General features: G+C 49.4%; 1 protein-coding gene across 3 annotated transcripts in view; it reads right to left on the reverse strand.

Annotated features, from left to right (window-relative positions):
* Positions 1-15717, reverse strand: part of LOC103166745 (pre-B-cell leukemia transcription factor 1-like) — a 55037-nt gene extending 39320 nt beyond the window's left edge. Inside the window, exons 1-2 of one of the 3 annotated variants that reach the window (XM_029052812.2) lie at positions 15618-15717; positions 2511-2584 (exon numbers count right to left, since the gene is read on the reverse strand). In XM_029052812.2, the coding sequence (XP_028908645.1) occupies positions 2511-2584; positions 15618-15658 (115 nt within the window). In that variant the 5' untranslated portion in view covers positions 15659-15717. Of the gene's footprint in view, positions 1-2510; positions 2588-15617 lie in introns of those variants that run through there. The other 2 variants (XM_029052813.2, XM_029052815.2) reach the window with 2 other exon arrangements.
* Between the last annotated feature and the right edge of the window lie 1261 nt (positions 15718-16978).

Here is a 16978-nt window from a genome sequence, read left to right on the forward strand (position 1 = left end):
TTGCCTTCTAGGTTCACCTCCTTGATTGACCTCAGCTCAACGATGAGGCGGCAGCTGAATAGTTTTAATTCTCTGGAAGCTAAAAATGAAAAACATATTCTCAGTGTTTCAATCAGTCAGCAGGTGCTTTGTGAGAGAAATAACGTCATGATCATGCCGATGTAATTTTTTAGTTTCTTCTTGGGCAACATAACTTCCAGGTCTCCTCCACCTAGCCCACTCGGTAGTAAGAACCACTGCTTATCCATTCAAATACACAGAACACTGGGGCAGCACAGACACGGGGGACAAATATTTTTTACACATATTTAATGGTTATAAAAGGCACCTGTATGCTTGGGTCACCCAGGGAACCAAATGTTTATGCTACATTAAGGGGCCTCTCTTTTGAATGCTTGAAGCCAAAACATCCGTAAGTTAAATAAGGAATAGACAGATCATCAGACATTTGAAAATCATGCTCAGAAGAAATCGGGTGTAACCAAGCTATAAAATAGTTCAGAATCTAGGCTTCCAAGGTGGAAAGACACCAAATAAAAGTAATCCAAACATTCCAAAAAAAAAAAAAAACCACCCAAAAAACCTTATGTGCTGAGACAAACATACACAGCCTATAAGTTCGTGGAAGGCCGGTGGTAGGAGCAAATGGCATTAGGAAAAGACCTATATTTTGGAATGAGTTGAAAAGTAGGTAGTTTCTCCCAAAACAAAGAGGAAAATTACTTTCACACATATTCCTCACATCCAAAGTCAAAGGCTCAAAGCTGTCCACCAGCTCTCTCCTCCTTCCAGATCTGCCATCCAGCTAATGCTCTTCGTTCATCCCAGGCTAATTTTCTTACTGGGCTTTGCTCTTGACCCTCCCACCTTTAACCCCTTTCTCGTGACCTCCCCCTTTCATATCTGCCAGACCACAACTCTCCATCTTCATAAGCCCTTCTAAAATCCCATCTCCCACAGGAAACCTGCCACGGCTAATTTCCACGACCCCAAACTTGCCACCTAGCTAATGACCCGGGGCCACCTGGTTCTGCCCTAATGCAGGTTTTCAAAACGTATTTTGGTTGGAACACAATTTGGGGATTCGGTAACGTTCTTCCTGTTGGGGCTCAGCATGCTGCCTTTAACCAAGGGGCTGCGTCTGCGCATGTGAGGATGCACATTGTACTACAGTGGGTGTGGACTACAGTGCAAGTTCTCCTCAACACGAGGTTTTGCAAGAACAATAGCTCTCATTTTACAAAACTGGGGATGCTCAACTTACTTATTCACTCACTTATTCATCTATCCGTCTTCCCACACACTGGTTATCATCGGCTATTCCTCTCCTGTCTCCCACTCATTGCTAATAATCTGTCTGCCCATTTCCCCCATTAAATGTTAAGCACCTCGACTTAATCCATCAGTAGTATTTATTGAGCACTTACATGATGCAGTGCACTGGGCTAAGGGCTTGGGAGAGTACAATAAAGTTAGTAAACAAGATCCCTGCCTTCAAGGAGCATATAGTCTAGCAGCAGAGAGATGCTGAAATCATTTCTAGATAAGAGGAAGAAGAGGTGACTGCACAGATGAGTTTGTGCTTAAATAGTAGAGTATTTCAGTACGCACAAAAGTGCTGTGGGTGGTTGTGCGGATACCATTAAATTTTTAATTTTATGGCTTCTGTTAAGCACTTATTATGTGCCAAACACTGTATTGAGTGCTGGGTTAGGTACAAGCTGATCAGTTTGGATCCAGTCCCTGCCCCTCATGAGTCTCTCAGTCTAAGTAGGAAGGCAATAGGAAAAGAAGGGCTGAAGTGGTGGTTGGAGGGGATATCGCCTGTGGGGCGGAGGAGAGGAGGAGGATTAACCAGGGAAGGCTCCCTGGAGGAGATGTGATTTCAAAAGGGCTTTAAAGACGGGAAGAGTCTGTGGTCTGGCACATACCAGAGGTTGGAGGTGGGAAAGTCGAGAACAAGACACAGAGGGTCTGAGAGCAAACCAGAGGACGAACCGGGGCATGGTAGAAGAGTAGGGCTTTGACTTCCAGTGTACTCTCCCCAGAGTTTAGCCCAGTGCTCTGCACACAGGAGGCACTCGATAAATACTCTTGATGCTGAGAAGTTTGTATTACCTTTAACCGATATCCGTGTCACGCCTCACTCTAATAGAATAGCCAATCAGTCGAATTCCATAAAATGGACCAAGCACAATATTCAGGTAAAAGTCAAAACCTGTTCATCCTAACCGGTCAAGCCTCTCAATCAAGCTAAGCCTGCTAGCCAACATTTTTCTGCATCCCCCGCCGACACACACACATATACACACCCCATTCCCCCCATCCCCCAGTCACTGACTCTACGCCAACCCTGTCTCAGATAAGCCATGGAAAATTCCCCACCTCTGGAAGGGTTTGCTTCGGGCCAGGCTGGAAGGCACACCCGGGAATAGAGAGTGAGTGGAATTTGCGCTTATCCAAGCACAACAGGAGAATCCTGGACATGTCTTCAAGAAGATCAAACATACCTGTCTTTTCCTTGATCTCACACAGCACACTGAAGAGAGCAGGCTTCATCCGGTGGCAATTCAAAGCATGTTTTCTGAAAAGGAAGTTTGACAGATGAGTACTTAAAAGGGCAATCGGACTTGGCTGATCACTTGGCAAGGCTATACCCCGCCGACCTCCTGACTCATGGGGAGCGATTAGGTTACTGCTTAATATAATCAGGTTCTCGTAATTCACGATATAACCTGGAGTTGAACCTCTGAACTGCGACAGTACCGGGCCCTCCGACGATCCTAATGACGGCTCTGGGGCGAAGGGGAGGTTAGGGGAAGAGAGGAAAAGCACATGCTTCCATTTTCTCTGCATGTAATTCCACTGAAATAGGTCAAAACGCAACGCTGCACTTAGAAGTGAGACTGAATGATGCTCTATCCAGTCCTCCTAAAACGTGAGACTTGTGCTCTCGCCAAACTCAGGAAAACCAGTGCTGTAGTACTCACCCGTCCTGTCGCCGCCTGCCCATGCGCCAACACCACGTCACGCTGTGCCCAAACAGGCTCACCTTGATGGGACACATGTCCCCTAATCCCCCAATGACGGTCTAGCCAAATTGTGTGGTGAAAACCCATGAAACTGAATGGATTTGCTATTTTTTTTAACCCAATGGGATTTCCATGTGCAAGGGGAAAATTAAACTGGCATCACTCTAGGGGCTGGCTACCATGGAAGAGGAGAAGATAGAAAGATAAAGCCTGGGGTGGGATGAAGCCCTGCTGCATTGGACGGACATGTGGTGACTGGAGAGACTCTAGACTCTAAGCTCGTTGTGGGGAGGGAACGTATCGACCAACTCTGTTATACTGAGCGCTTAAAAGCCGAAGGAAAGGAGCTTCTCTTTGATGCAGAGGTGGTGGGCAACCACTGGAGGTTCTTGTGGGGCGGACATGGAGTGAACATTTCTGTAGAATAATGACCTGGGCAGCAGAGTGAAGTACGGACTGGAGTGGAGAAAGAGATAGGAGGCTGGGAGGTCAGCACGGACACTGATACAGACTGTAAGCTCATTGTAGACAGGGAATGTACCTGTTTACTGTTGCCTCACACTCTCCCAAGCGCTTAGTACAGTGCGCCACACACAGAAAGTGTTCAATAAATACGACAATGAATGAATACAGTAATTGGGGAGGGATAGGATAAGTGCTTGGATTAACGTGAGAGCAAATCGGGTTGGACACAGTCCCTACCTGCCGAGGGGCTCACAGTCTCAGGCTCAATCCCCATTTTACAGGGGTAACTGAGGCCCAGAGAAGTGAAGTGACTCGCCCAAGATCACACAGCAGACAAGTGGTGGAGCAGCGCTTAGAACCCATGACCTTCTGATTCCCAGGCCCGTGCTCTATCCACTTCACTATGCTGCCAAAGGCCACAGATTCAAACACAAATGACAATTCTTAGCCATGGGCTCTAAAGATGGGCAGATCTGTGGGTACCTGCAGCAACTTCCTATCATTTCTGTCCACATTCTTTGAACGGGTTGTCTCCACCAGCTGTTTCCATTTCTTCTCCTCCGATTGCCTTCCACCCCGTTCACTCCCCTGAGACCGCTCTCTGTGACTACTGGTTTTAAGGCACTCAATCAGCTCTCCCTCCTTCCTACTTCTCTAAGCTCTTCTCTCAGGATGCCCCAGCTCGCGCACTGTTCCTCTCAAGCGAACCTACTCACTGTGCCTTTTTCTCATCTCTCCCGCCACACACACTCCTGCTTGCTCCCTCCGCCTTCATATCCGACAGACCACTGTTTGCCCATCTTTAAAGCCCTTCTGAAATCACCTCTCCTCTGGGCGGCCTTCCCTAATTAAGTTCTCATTTCCCCACTCTATATCCCCTAACTGCTACTTCAGGCCTCCCGTGCCAACTAAACACTTAAATACTCACAATCCCCTGTAGCAGATCTGCAATTTATCCTAGTGTCTGCCTCCTCCGCTGGATTGTAAAAATCCTTGCTTGCAGGGATCTCGTCTCCTAATTCTATTCCAGTTTCTCCAGGGCTTCGTAAAACACTCTGCACGGTGTTGGTGCTCAATAAATACTATAAATTGATTGGGTTGGGTCATCTGTTTCCCTCTAGTCTGTAAGCTCCTTGTGGGCAGGGAATATGTCTGTTTCTTGTTGTATTGTACTCTCCCAAGCGCTTAGTACAGTGCTCTGCACACAGTAAGTGTTCAATAAATACGACTGAATAGTTGGGTCTGGGTCAGCTGTGGGTATGAATTACAGCCAAGATCAAACCCCAATCCTCTTCAGTTAAAGAAAAACCAGGAGAAATGATCTCTCCCTCTCAGGCAGGACCTTTAAAAGTTTAGAGGCTCAACTGAAGATGTACCAGCCCTGCCCCAAGGGAATCTAAATTGCCCTCACAAGCATAGCTGTCAACTTCTCATTTTGAATGGAAGGAGGGAGGGGAGAGAGAAATATTAATATGTTATAATAAAATGCCTCTCGAGAAATGATCAGAAATAGCATACCTCTAAATCTGTTAGAGATCAATGTCCTGCTACACAGATTTCCCTTGAAAACCTCCTCTTTAGTGAAGCCTAAAAGTCTGGAGTAATAAGACCAGAAGGGGAATTACCCTGACGAATCCTAACACAGAGGTGGTGTGAGTTTACTGCCAAATCATGGATGTAAAAGCCTGTCCAAATGGGAAAGGCTTACACCCCAACTATTTAAGTTCCTTTTCTTCGGCCCAATATTTCCCCAAAATTTGAAAGCAAATGATTCTTAACGCCTAGTACAGGGCTAAAACACAGTCAGAAATTAGTCATGACAACCTGGATTTAATGAGCATTACTAAGGCAGCATAAGAAATCTTTCAGCGACTTCACTGGAGGTAAGAGGTAGGCAGAGGAGGGAAATATTTCCATGTCTGTGGTACCCCACTAGATTTTTAAGCTCCTTGTGGGCAGCTCTATTGTACTGTACTTTCCCAAGTGCTTAGTACACTGCTCTGCACCCAGTAAGCTCTCTATAAATATCACCGCTTGACTGTCGGCACAGTTGGATACTTAAGACAAGGCGCTCTTACAGCAGCATGGCCTAATGGATCGAGCACAGGCCTGTGAGTCGAAAGCACCTGCATTCTAATCCCCGCTCAGCCACTTGCCTGCTGTGTGACCTCCAGCAAGTTACTTAACTTCTCTGAGTCTCAGTTTCCTCATCTGTAAAATGGGGAGACTGGGAGCCCTAAGTGGGACAGTGACTGTGTCCAACCCGATTATCTTGCATCTATCCCAGTGCTTAGTACAGTGTCTGGCACATAGTAAGCACCCAACAAATAACACAATTATTATTGTTGTTATCCCATCTGGCTGAAAGGGCAAAAACTGAGTGAGGTATGATGCCTTACCAATCCCCTACAAAATAAATAAATAAACAAAAAATCCCCACCCAAAGTATTTCAAGACGTGACATTTTACTGTAACCCACTCCAAACTTTGTCAGGAAATCTCTCAGAAATCGTCCAAGATAATGAGGGGAAAGTCAACACTTCTCTAGATGTGTTGGACTCTGAGCCCATCTCAGGATCCAAGAATGTGATGGTCAGGTTTGGGAGATTTGGGATTCTTAAATTTGGGGTAAAAAGCAGACACGTAAGGCACTGCTGCAAATTTATACATCTTTTCCAGAGCAGACTGCATCCTCTTCAAACGCCTTAAAAATGCACAAAAAGACTAGAGAAGGGATTCGACTAAAATGCTAGAATTACGAGGCACCTGACAAACCAAATTGAAAAATCAAATCAAATGGTCTTAGAGCAAGACCACTGTCCAGATTTCTTCCACACGTACGACCAGAATCAGCATGATGCAGGCGACTAGTTATTGATCTGCTCTGATGTTGCCGCTGAGAACAAAGAGAGCATAGAGCTAAGCCTGCTGATGTCTAGTATCCCTGTTTGAAGACAAGCAAAGTAATTCCTGGCCTTTAACAACTCTCTTCTTATTGGACTGAGAGCAAAAGACCGTCTGATTTTGTCACCACAGAGAGCTCGGGAGCTTCCTCCCAGGTCCCCCCCCCCTCCAGAACAGAAAAGGCAGTGTAACCAGGGTGACGGGGGAGTGGGGGGGAGGGGTGGTCTCTTCCTTAGCCTCCATCCCTTGCCCGGCCCGATCCCCCAGCCTGTCCCTGTCCTCATTCCCCACCATCATGGCTGGGATCTGGAGAAGGAGGGAGGAGCCAGGGGAGAGAGCCAGCAGCTGCTCCTGTGATTAAAATTCCAGTTAGAAGAGAATAAATACTGTTTGGTGCAAGAGGAGGATGGGGGACCAGGGAGCAAATTTGGAGGCGCAGGAAGGGAGAGCTGACAAGGCTCCCCAGAAGGGTGGAGAACAAGGAGGGGGGGGCGAGGGGAGGGGCCTGAGGAGAGGAGGTGAGTAAGGCCCGACGAGTGCCATTTTCACTTACTTGCAGTTCTACCCTATTGGGTTTGGGTTTGAAACCGATCCTAATTCATTAACATGTAAGTCTACGGGACAACGTACCCCACGATACAACCATTTGCAATACAACCACACCTTCAAAGAACATAACCTAATTGTATCATGTGATACTCCTGCGTCCACTTTACCCTCACAACACCCCTGAGAGATAAGGAAAGGCAGGTATTAGTCTCCCTATTTTACAGATGAGGAAATCAAGGCGCAGTGATTAGGTGACCTGCCTGAGATCACCCAGCAGGCCAGTGGCCAAACTGCGGCCAGAACCCAGGTCTCCCGACTCCCAGGCAATGTTCTTCCACTAGATTACACAGCCTCTCCAGTTCGTCCTTTCCCATCGGACTGCGCAGTACAAAATATTCTAAACAGAGCTTCAGTTTCTCAAACAGACTCTGTAAATCTCCAAACTGTTTGTACTAGAAGGCTATGTGCTGAGGAAAATTTTATTTTGAGACATTCGAATAAAAAGTTAAGCTTTAAGAAAAGGCATTTAAAATGTTCTAAATCCCACATAGCCCTGTCATCTTTAGGTTTTATGGGGGCGCGGGGAAGAACGCATTTTAGGAAAAACAAAAATCTTTAGTCTCATAAAACTTGTGCCCTGAGGAATTCACAATTATTATTTTTAGGAGGAGCTTCCCGAATTTCTAAACTTTAAAAGGCGCGTGAACAGCCCCCATAATGTTCATGTTTAAATCAATCAATGGCATTTATTGAGGACTTACTATGAATAGAGTACTATGCCGAGCACTTGGAAGAGTACAACAGAGTTGGAAGACATGTTCCCTGCCCGCCAGGAGCTTACAGTCTAGAGAGGGAGACAGACGTTCAAATCAATCACGGATTTATGCTGTGGGGCTGAGGGTGGGATGGATGAATATCAAGTGCTTAAAGGGGAGAGGTGCCGCAAAAGGGAGGGAGTAGGGGAAACAAAGGGAAACCGGTGAGCCGTTTGGTTTGATATGAATCGACAAGCACATCTGAAATTGAATTTGGGTATTATTCCATTTACAAACTGGAAGAAGCAACTGACAAAAAAGCTGATATGGCTCGAGGGGTTGGACGTTCGCCCGGGGCAGGCTTTCTGGAGGAGGTGGGATTTTAGAAGGGCCCTGAATACAGGGAGAGCGATGGCCTGTCACATTTGGCCAGGGAGAGGGCGTTTCAGACCCCGAGCACAGCAAAGGGATGGAGGCAGTAGAGTTGAGGGCGGGTCTATCCAAAGAGAACACGATGCAACATCAAAAGGTACAGTTGTGCAACCGCATTCAGCTTCGGCCACAGCACAGGTGCCACAGAGTGAGTTGCCCCGAATAAGGGGTTCAGCAGGACTGTAACTGCCCCCTGCCTCCCGGTGCCGTAGGAGATCTGAGGGTACAAGCAAATTCCCTTAGCTACAAAAACGTCTGAAGCTTGAACTCACTCAGCAAGGAGATCACACATGGCACAAGGTCAAAAGAGCATAAAATCACTCCAATCAGAAACACAACCTGAACCCAAAACAGTTTAGACAAGCCAAAGTTTCAAGTAAAGAGTCACAGTGTATTTTTGGCCCCAGCATTTGCTTCACAGATTGCTTTTCAAACTGGACACCCCCGTTCTGCTCATCTTTGATTTCTGCCCTGCGATCCTTTCTAAGCTCTACCTGCAAAACCTATTAGACTTCAGGGCTGCGGAGCCAAGAAACAGGAAAATAGGCAAACTCGGGCCAGGATGTTTGCAAGAGGTTAGGCGGCCGCTGAAATTAGTGAAATCAATAACAGGACCGCAAAGAACACCACAAGTTCAAAAATGACATTCCCTCTTCTGACGAGCCACTCACCAGATGGACCCATTTATTCATTCATTCAATTCAATCTTATTTGAGTGCTTACTGTGTGCAGAGCACTGTACTAAGCATTTGGAAGAGTATAACAATGAACAGACACATTCCCTGCCCACAACAAGCTGACAGTCGAAAGGGGGAGACAGGTGTAAATATAAATTGCAGATATGAATAAATTACAGATTTATGTGAAGTGGGAGTACACGGGTACCGTTGCCAGCATGAGGACCGGCATGAACTAGAGTGAAGAGCATGGGAGTCAGAGGACCCGGGTTCTAATCCCGGCTCTGCCACATGCCTGCTGTGTGACCTCGGGCAAGTCACTTCACTTCTCTGGGCCTCAGTTGCCTCAACTGTAAAATAGGGATTCGATACCTGTTTTTTCTCCTACTTAGACTGTGAGTCCCAAGTGGGACAGGGACTGCCTGACCTGATTAACTTAGATCTACCCCCGGACTTAAAACAGTGCTTGATATACTACTACTACTAATAATAATAATAAACCAGTAGCATTTACTAAGCACCCAGGAGATATAAGGTAGACTACAGTGGAGGAGCGACATACACACTAGTCAAAGACACTAGCCCAAACACCTCAGCTGGGAAATACCATTTTCCTGCCATTCCAGTGTGGCTGCCACACCAGGGACTCCTGCTCCCTTTTCTTCTGATTTCTACGATTCCCCTCAGTCGTCTCACTACCCCAACCTGAAGCCCTGGAAGTCTCGCCTCAACAGTGAAATGGAATGTCAGCGCTCTCTGGTCCAGTGAGCCGGTAGCCCACCGAAGCATCTCAGCAGACTCCAGATGGGAGGTTTTTACAGAAAACACAGATCGCCCAGCTCAAACAAGCACAAGTGCCAAGATTTACTGAAATGACAACAGGCTCAAGAGATTCGGTCTCCAAAACATTCACACGTAGGTGTGGTCTCCTGGCAAGAGGCATCATTTTCATACCAAAAATGAACTCTACTGCTGTTTTTTTAATGGTACTTGTTAAGCGCTTACTATGGGTCAGGGACTGTATTAAGCGCTGGGGAAGATACAAGTTCATGGGGTTGGACACAGTCCATGCCCCTCATGGGGGGCTCACAGTCTTAATCCCCATTTTACAGATGAGGTAACTGAGGCCCAGAGAAATGAAGTGATTTCCCCAAGGTCACCCAGCAGACAAGTGGCAGAGGCGGGATTCCAGGTCCTCTGACTCCCAGCCCCTTTCTCTTTCCACTAGGCCGTGCTGCTTCCCATGCTTCTATTGAAAGGAACTGTCCAATTCACTCAATCGTTTGTACCACGTCCCTTTCGATCATAATTACGATTCGATAACACCACCACCTTGAATCTGCACAGCAAAGAGTTTTTACATTACTTCTCTAATTGTCCATACAACATCCCTGTGAAGTAGAAAGGCATTTCCATTTTACAAACAAGGAAACTGAGGCATAGAGCCGGGATTAGAACCCAGGTCCTTCTGACTCCCAGGCCCGTGCTCGATCCACTGAGGCACGCTGCTTCTTCGGTAAATCCGAGGGGCCTTCGAAAATAGAGAAGGCCTTCCGGCGTGCCAAGAAATGGCACCTGACCCGACTGTTGAGGAATTCGCTGCCGCAGAGCCATGAAAAATGGAAAAGCGCCTGGACCTGATAATGAACGTGCAGAGAGCTACGAGCATGGAAGGGACCCCCCCGCACCCTGCCCCAGACACTTGCACAAACTCCGCCTCAACCTATGGATCCCCGTGAGGAGGTGCCACGGGATCTCAGAGGGGCTGCCGTCACGACCGTCTTCAGGAAGAAAGGGGAAAGATGCGACCACAGCAATTATGGAGACATCTCATGCCTCTCCACTGCTGGCAAGATTCTAGCCAGGCTACTCCTGGGTTGGCTTCTGAAGGGGACCGTCAACTGCACGCTCCCGGAATGAATGCCCACTCCCGGATATGACCTTTGTGGCCCATCACGTTCAGGAAAAGTGCTGGAAGTAGAAGAACCAAGACCTGAATAGGTGGCTCACACAGACCTTAAGACGGCATTTCACACCCTCCGATTTGGACTTTGAAAACTGCTTAGTACACCTGCTTGCCCTGAAAGGTTCATCAGGGTTCTGAAACTACTCACTTGTCACGAGACCTTACGCGAGTCACTTAATTTCACTGCGCCTCAGTCTCCTCATCGGCAAAAAGGGAATTTAATGCCTGTTCTCCCTCCCTACTAGAACGGTGAGCCTCATGTGGATCAAGAACTGTGTCCAGCCTCTTTTTTTTTCTTTTTGTGGTATCTGTTATGCACTTACTATGTTCCAGGCACTGTTCTAAGCGCTGGGGTAGATACAAGCTAATCAGGTTGGATACAATCCCTATCCTACATAGGACTCACAGTCTTAATCCTCATTTTACAGATGAAGGAACTGAGGTCCAGAGAAGGAAAGTAAAGACTTGACCAAGGTCACACAGCAGACAAGTGGGAGAGCCGGGAGTAGAACCCAGGTCCTTCTGACTCCCAGGCCCATGCTCTATCCACTCGGCCATGCTACTTCTCTTACCTCGGTGCTCAGTAGAGTGACGGGCACGTTATTAAGCGTTTAACACGTACCACGGTTACTATCACGATAACAATTCATGATGCCAGGGCTGGCTGTCTCAGAGCTGGAGATACTGCCCTGCCTGACACTTTCCCCATCACCAAGGGGGTAAAGCTAGCAACGATGTCTAGTGGAAAGAGCCCAAGCTGGGAGTCAGAGGACCTGGGTTCTAATCCCAGCCCCGCCACTTGTATTTTTTTTTAATGGTATGTTAAGCCCTTACTTTGTGCTAGTCACTGTACTAAGCGCTGGGGTAGATACAAGCTAATTAGGTTGGACACAGTCCCTATCCCACAAGGGGCTCACAATCAATCCCCATTTTACAGGTGAAGTAACTGAGGTACAGAGAAGTGAAGTGACTGGCCCCAAGTCACAGAGCAGACAAGCAGCAGAGCCGGGAATAGAAAACACAGGTCCTTCTGACTCCCAGGCCCATGCTACTTGTATATCTTGGGCAAGTCACTTCACTGCTCTGTGCCTCAGTTTCCTCTTCTGCAAAATGGGGATTCAATCCCTGTTTTCCCTCCTACAGACTGTGAGCTCTATGTGGGACCAGATGATCTTGTATCCAACCCAGCACTTAATGCAGGGCTTGGGACATAGTAAGTGCTTAACAAATACCACAATGATTACAATGGCCTGGTCCTGCTCAATTTATTCTCCACAGCTGCTGCCATGTTGGAGAATATAACAAGAGACCCGGGTGAAGGATGTCAGAATAAACATCCGCTCCTCTTGGAAACTCTTCCAAATCTGTGTGTCACCCAAAATCCATGGGGTGACCATTTAAGGACCGCCAAATGCAGATGCAGATAACTGCATCCTAGAAGCACATGCCCAAGAAGACAATTGTTTGCATGTCAGCCTATGAAAACTCACCCAATGCATCAGACCACAAGCAACCAAGAAATCACACAGCCAAACCAACCAGCTAAATGCTGTTACCCCAGGCAGCATCCCGACCAATGATAGCCAAGGAAGTTCAAGGTCAAATCGATAGAGCAACCACATCCTGTGGCCCGTAGTATTCTAGAGCGTAAGCTCATTGTGGGCAGGGAAGGTGCCTACCGACTCTATTATATTGGACCCTCCCAAGCACGTAGTACACTGCTGTGCACACAGTAAGCGCTCAATAAGTACGACTGTCTGATTGATCCTATAGGAGACTGTCAAGTAGGGCAGCATGATATTGGGCTGCAAATTCCACTAAAGGTACAGGGCTGTAGAGCTGTCCATTCTTCTGCACCTTCTTTTCTGAGACCTGGATTTCCCACAGATGCCACATCTAACTCCTTGAGGGCTCTTTGTTTTGTGTGTGTGGTTGTGTCTTTTTTTAAAAAAAAAAATGGTATTTGATAAGCACTTACTAGGTTCCAGGCATTGTACCACGCACCGGCGTAGATACAAGCTAATCAGGTTGGACAGAGTCCACGTTCCACATGGGGCTCACAACAGTAATCCCCATTTTACAGATGAGCTAACTGAGGCCCAGAGAGTGAAGTGAAGCACTTAGAGAAGCAGTGTGGCTCAGTGGAAAGAGCACGGGCTTTGGAGTCAGAGGTCATGAGTTCGAATCCCAGCTCCACCACTTGTCAGCTGTGTGACTGTGGGCAAGTCACTTAACTTCTCTGTGCCTCAGTTACCTCATCTGTAAAATGGGGATTGAGACTGTGAGCCCCACGTGGGACAACCTGATTCCCTTGTGTCTACCCCAGCGCTTAGAACAGTGCTCGGCACATAGTAAGCGCTTAATAAACACCAACCAAAAAAAAATAAAATGACTTGCCCAAGGCCACACAGCAGACAGAAGGATGAGCCGGGAATTAGAATCCAGTTCCTACTGCCACACTGCTTCCACCAGCATCACACACAGGCCATGATTAACATCAAATGGCAAGGAAGGATCACAAATAAAGTCAATCTCCTAGCATTGATGTTATTCATAGTAATACAGTATCTAATGCTTTCTATGTGCTAAGCACATAAATATACGATAATTATAAGATAATAAGATAATTATATCCCACACGGGACTCAGTCTATTCCCACTTTAGAGATGGGGTAACTGAAGGCCAAAAAGATTGAAATGACTCGCCTACGGTCACCCAACAGACCAGTGGCAGATCTGGGTGTAAAACCTGGGTCTCTCAACGCCCAGTCCCAAGCTCCTTCCAAAAGACCATACTTTTCACTCCACATATTGGTGCTGGGTGGATCACATGAGGAGAATGGATGCCAAGATAACCAAACAACTGCTGGATGGTGAGTTAAAATTTGGAACAACCACAGCAAGGAGGACTGAGTTGGCATTTTAAGAATACAAGAAAATAAAGTCTCAGTTCACGCCACATCTCGGCCGAAAACCAGGGGTCAATTGCAGCAAATGGCCCAGCACGGCACCCTGAAGTCAAGAAAGGAGTGGCTCTTTTCCAGCAGATGCTTCATGGAGATTGTGGGGCTATGAATCAGTCAATGGTATTCACTGAGCACTTACTGTGTGCAGAGCACTGTACTAAGCACTTAGAAAGGCTGCGAAGCAAAAGTTAGCATCGGCCCCACGGCACTTATGCACCTATCTGTAATTTATCGGTATTAATGTCTGTCTCCTCCTCTAGACTGCTAGTTCTTTGTGGGCAGGGAATGAGAAGCAGTATGGCTTTGTGGAAAGAGCACGGGCTTGGGAGTCAGAGGACGTGGGTTCTAATCCCGGCTGTACCACCCGTCTGCTGCGTGACCTTGGGCAAGCCACTTAACTTCTCTGTGCCTCAGTTACCTCATCTGGAAAAGAGGGGTTAAGACTGTGAGCCCCACGTGGGACAACCTGATTATTGTCTAACTACCCCAGTGCTTAGAACAGAGCTTGGCTCATAGTAAGCACTTAACAAATACCATCATTATTATTAACGTGTCTGTTTATTGTTATTCTGTACTCTCCCAAGTGCTTAATACAGGGCTTTGCACACAGTAAGCGCTCAATAAATAGGATTGATTGAAATGAATAAACAGCACCAGTGACAGCACAAGGGAGAGTCTCTGGGTGTGCACGGTGCAACTGGATCTGGGGGAGGGGGGAATCACACATTGACCTTATCACACACACCCACACAGATCAACTTCACCGTCGGTGGTGGTGTCTTTGAGTATAAAAGACAACGATACAAATATGACTCCTCAGGCAACTCATCTATCCTTTCTGCCCCCCCACCCCGTTTCCTCATCTGTAAAATGAAGATAGTATCTGTCTCTTTACCGCCACAAGGATGTTGTGAAGACGCGGCGATGTAACATTGGAAAAATAAAGGTGCTCTTCAAATCCACAGTGGGACGATTACCTTTCAAGGGGCGGTTTTTCATAGGAATTAAACTAAAAGAACTGGGTGAAAAGAAGGATGTCGCCCATCTAGTAGGAGAATCTGGACGGCCGTCCGTTCCCGGCACAAACCGAGGACGACGCTTATCGGTGGCTTAACCCCCATCCCCCAGGGCAGGGGCTACCGGCAAGGAAATCCCACGCTTCCCTTGGGGACGAATCGTCTCCACTCCCAGTGATATCAACCCCGCTCATTCGGTCTGGGTTCCATCCTGGATCAATCCGTAATTGCCCTCCGTGCCCCTGGCGCCGGTCTGCCAAAGGTGGCTCTCCATTAGCAGGAGTGACCGACTGACTAACGCTGGATGGCACGAGACTCTCTGCCTACCCCGCCAGACTGTGTTACAGAGGGGGAAAAAAAAAAAATCATCCGATCCCCTTTACCGCCCCTCCCTCCGATCGGTTCCTGCTCCCGCAGAATTCACTCTGGCCGTGTGGCCCGTTAGATCAGCCCGGGGGATCTGGAGGCCCGGGCCTGTTACAGTCCGGGCGGAACGGCGAGAGGGAGGACTCCCGGTTTGAGGGGAGGGAAGAGGGGTTAGAGAAGGGAGAGTGAAGGCCGAGGGGACCGGAGGCGAATGAGGAGGGATGGGGGAAGAGGGCTCCGATCACGGTTTCTGCCAAGACATGCGTCCGGGGCGGGCCCAAAGGGCTTTGGCCGGTCGCCTCCCCGGCGCGGGGTAGGGAACCCCGGCCGCCTCCCGCCGAGACAATGGAGCCGATTCGCCCCCCCGGGCAGGGGGCAAAAGGGGCTGCCGGTGGCGGGAACAAAGTTGGGAGTGCCCCGTCCCCCTCCCCGCGCATCCCTCCCTTCCCTCCGTCCGTCCCCGCGACCCCCCGCCGGGCCGGGCCGCACCTGGCCTGCGCCTCGTCCAGGGTCTGGTCGGTGATGGCCATGATCTGCTGCAGGATGTCCCCGGTGTCCGGGGGAGCCGGGGGCGGCCCGGGCGGAAGGCGGGGCGGGGCGGCGGGGTCCAGCTCGGCGGGGTCGGGGCCCGGGGGCGGCAGGGAAGGGAGGCCGGGGAGCGGGCCGGCGGGGTGCGCCGCCGCCAGCAGCTGGGACGGGTCGGCCATCAGCCGGCGGGACCGGAGGGGGGCCGGCCGGGATAACCCGGGCCGGGGGGGGAGGGGGGAGGGGAGGTCCGGGCACCGAGGCAGCTCCCGACCGCGGCGCGCACACTAACAGGCCCCACCGCGGGGGCTCGGGCGCACGCGCGCTTGGCCCCGACCCCGCCTCTTCCCGCCTGCCTCCTCCCTTCCCTCCGAGGCTCCCCGCAGCGCTGCCGAGGGGGCGGGGGGTAACGGACCCGGGGGGGCTCAGAAAGACGCACGCCAGCTGCCCCGGCCGGACCTCACAACCATAACTGGGATATTTGTGGAGCGCTTACGGCGGGCCGGGCACTGTACTAAGCGCTGGGGTGGATACGGAGCCCCGTGCGGGCAGGGAGCGTCTCTCCTTAATGCTGAGTGGTACTTTGCAAACCCTTAGTACAGCTTAGGGCGGGCCGGGCACTGTACTAAGCGCTGGGGATGGATACGGAGCCCCGTGCGGGCAGGGAGCGTCTCTCCTTATTGCTGAATTGTGCTTTCCAAGCCCTTAGTACAGCGTACCGCGGGCCGGGCGCTGTACTAAGCGCTAGGGTGGATACGGAGCCCCGTGCGGGCGGGGAGCGTCTCTCCTTAATGCTGAACTGTACTTTCCAAGCCCTTAGTACAGCTTAGGGCGGGCCGGGCACTGTACTAAGCGCTGGGGTGGATACGGAGCCCCGTGCGGGCAGGGAGCGCCTCTCCTTATCGCTGAACTAGACTTTGCAAGCCCTTAGTACAGCTTAGGGCGGGCCGGGCACTGTACTAAGCGCTGGAGGTGGATACGCAGCCCCGTGCGGGCAGGGAGCGCCTCTCTTTATTGCTGAATTGTACTTTCCAAGTCCTTAATACAGCTTACCGCGGGCCGGCCGCTGTACTAAGCGCTGGGGTGGATACGGAGCCCCGTGGGGGCACGGAGCGTCTCTCTTTATTGCTGAATTGTACTTTCCAAGCGCGTAGTGCAGTGCTCTGCACACACGTAAGCGCTCGGTAAGTACGATCGAATGAATGAACAAGCAAATAGGGTTGGACACGGTCCACGTGGGGCTCACGGTCTCATTCCCCATTTTACAGATGAGGTTACTAAGAGAAGCGAAGTGACTCACCCAAGGTCACACAGCGGAGAAGTGT

This window comes from Ornithorhynchus anatinus, chromosome X2, assembly GCF_004115215.2.
Source record: "Ornithorhynchus anatinus isolate Pmale09 chromosome X2, mOrnAna1.pri.v4, whole genome shotgun sequence".
NCBI classification, from domain to species: domain Eukaryota; kingdom Metazoa; phylum Chordata; class Mammalia; order Monotremata; family Ornithorhynchidae; genus Ornithorhynchus; species Ornithorhynchus anatinus.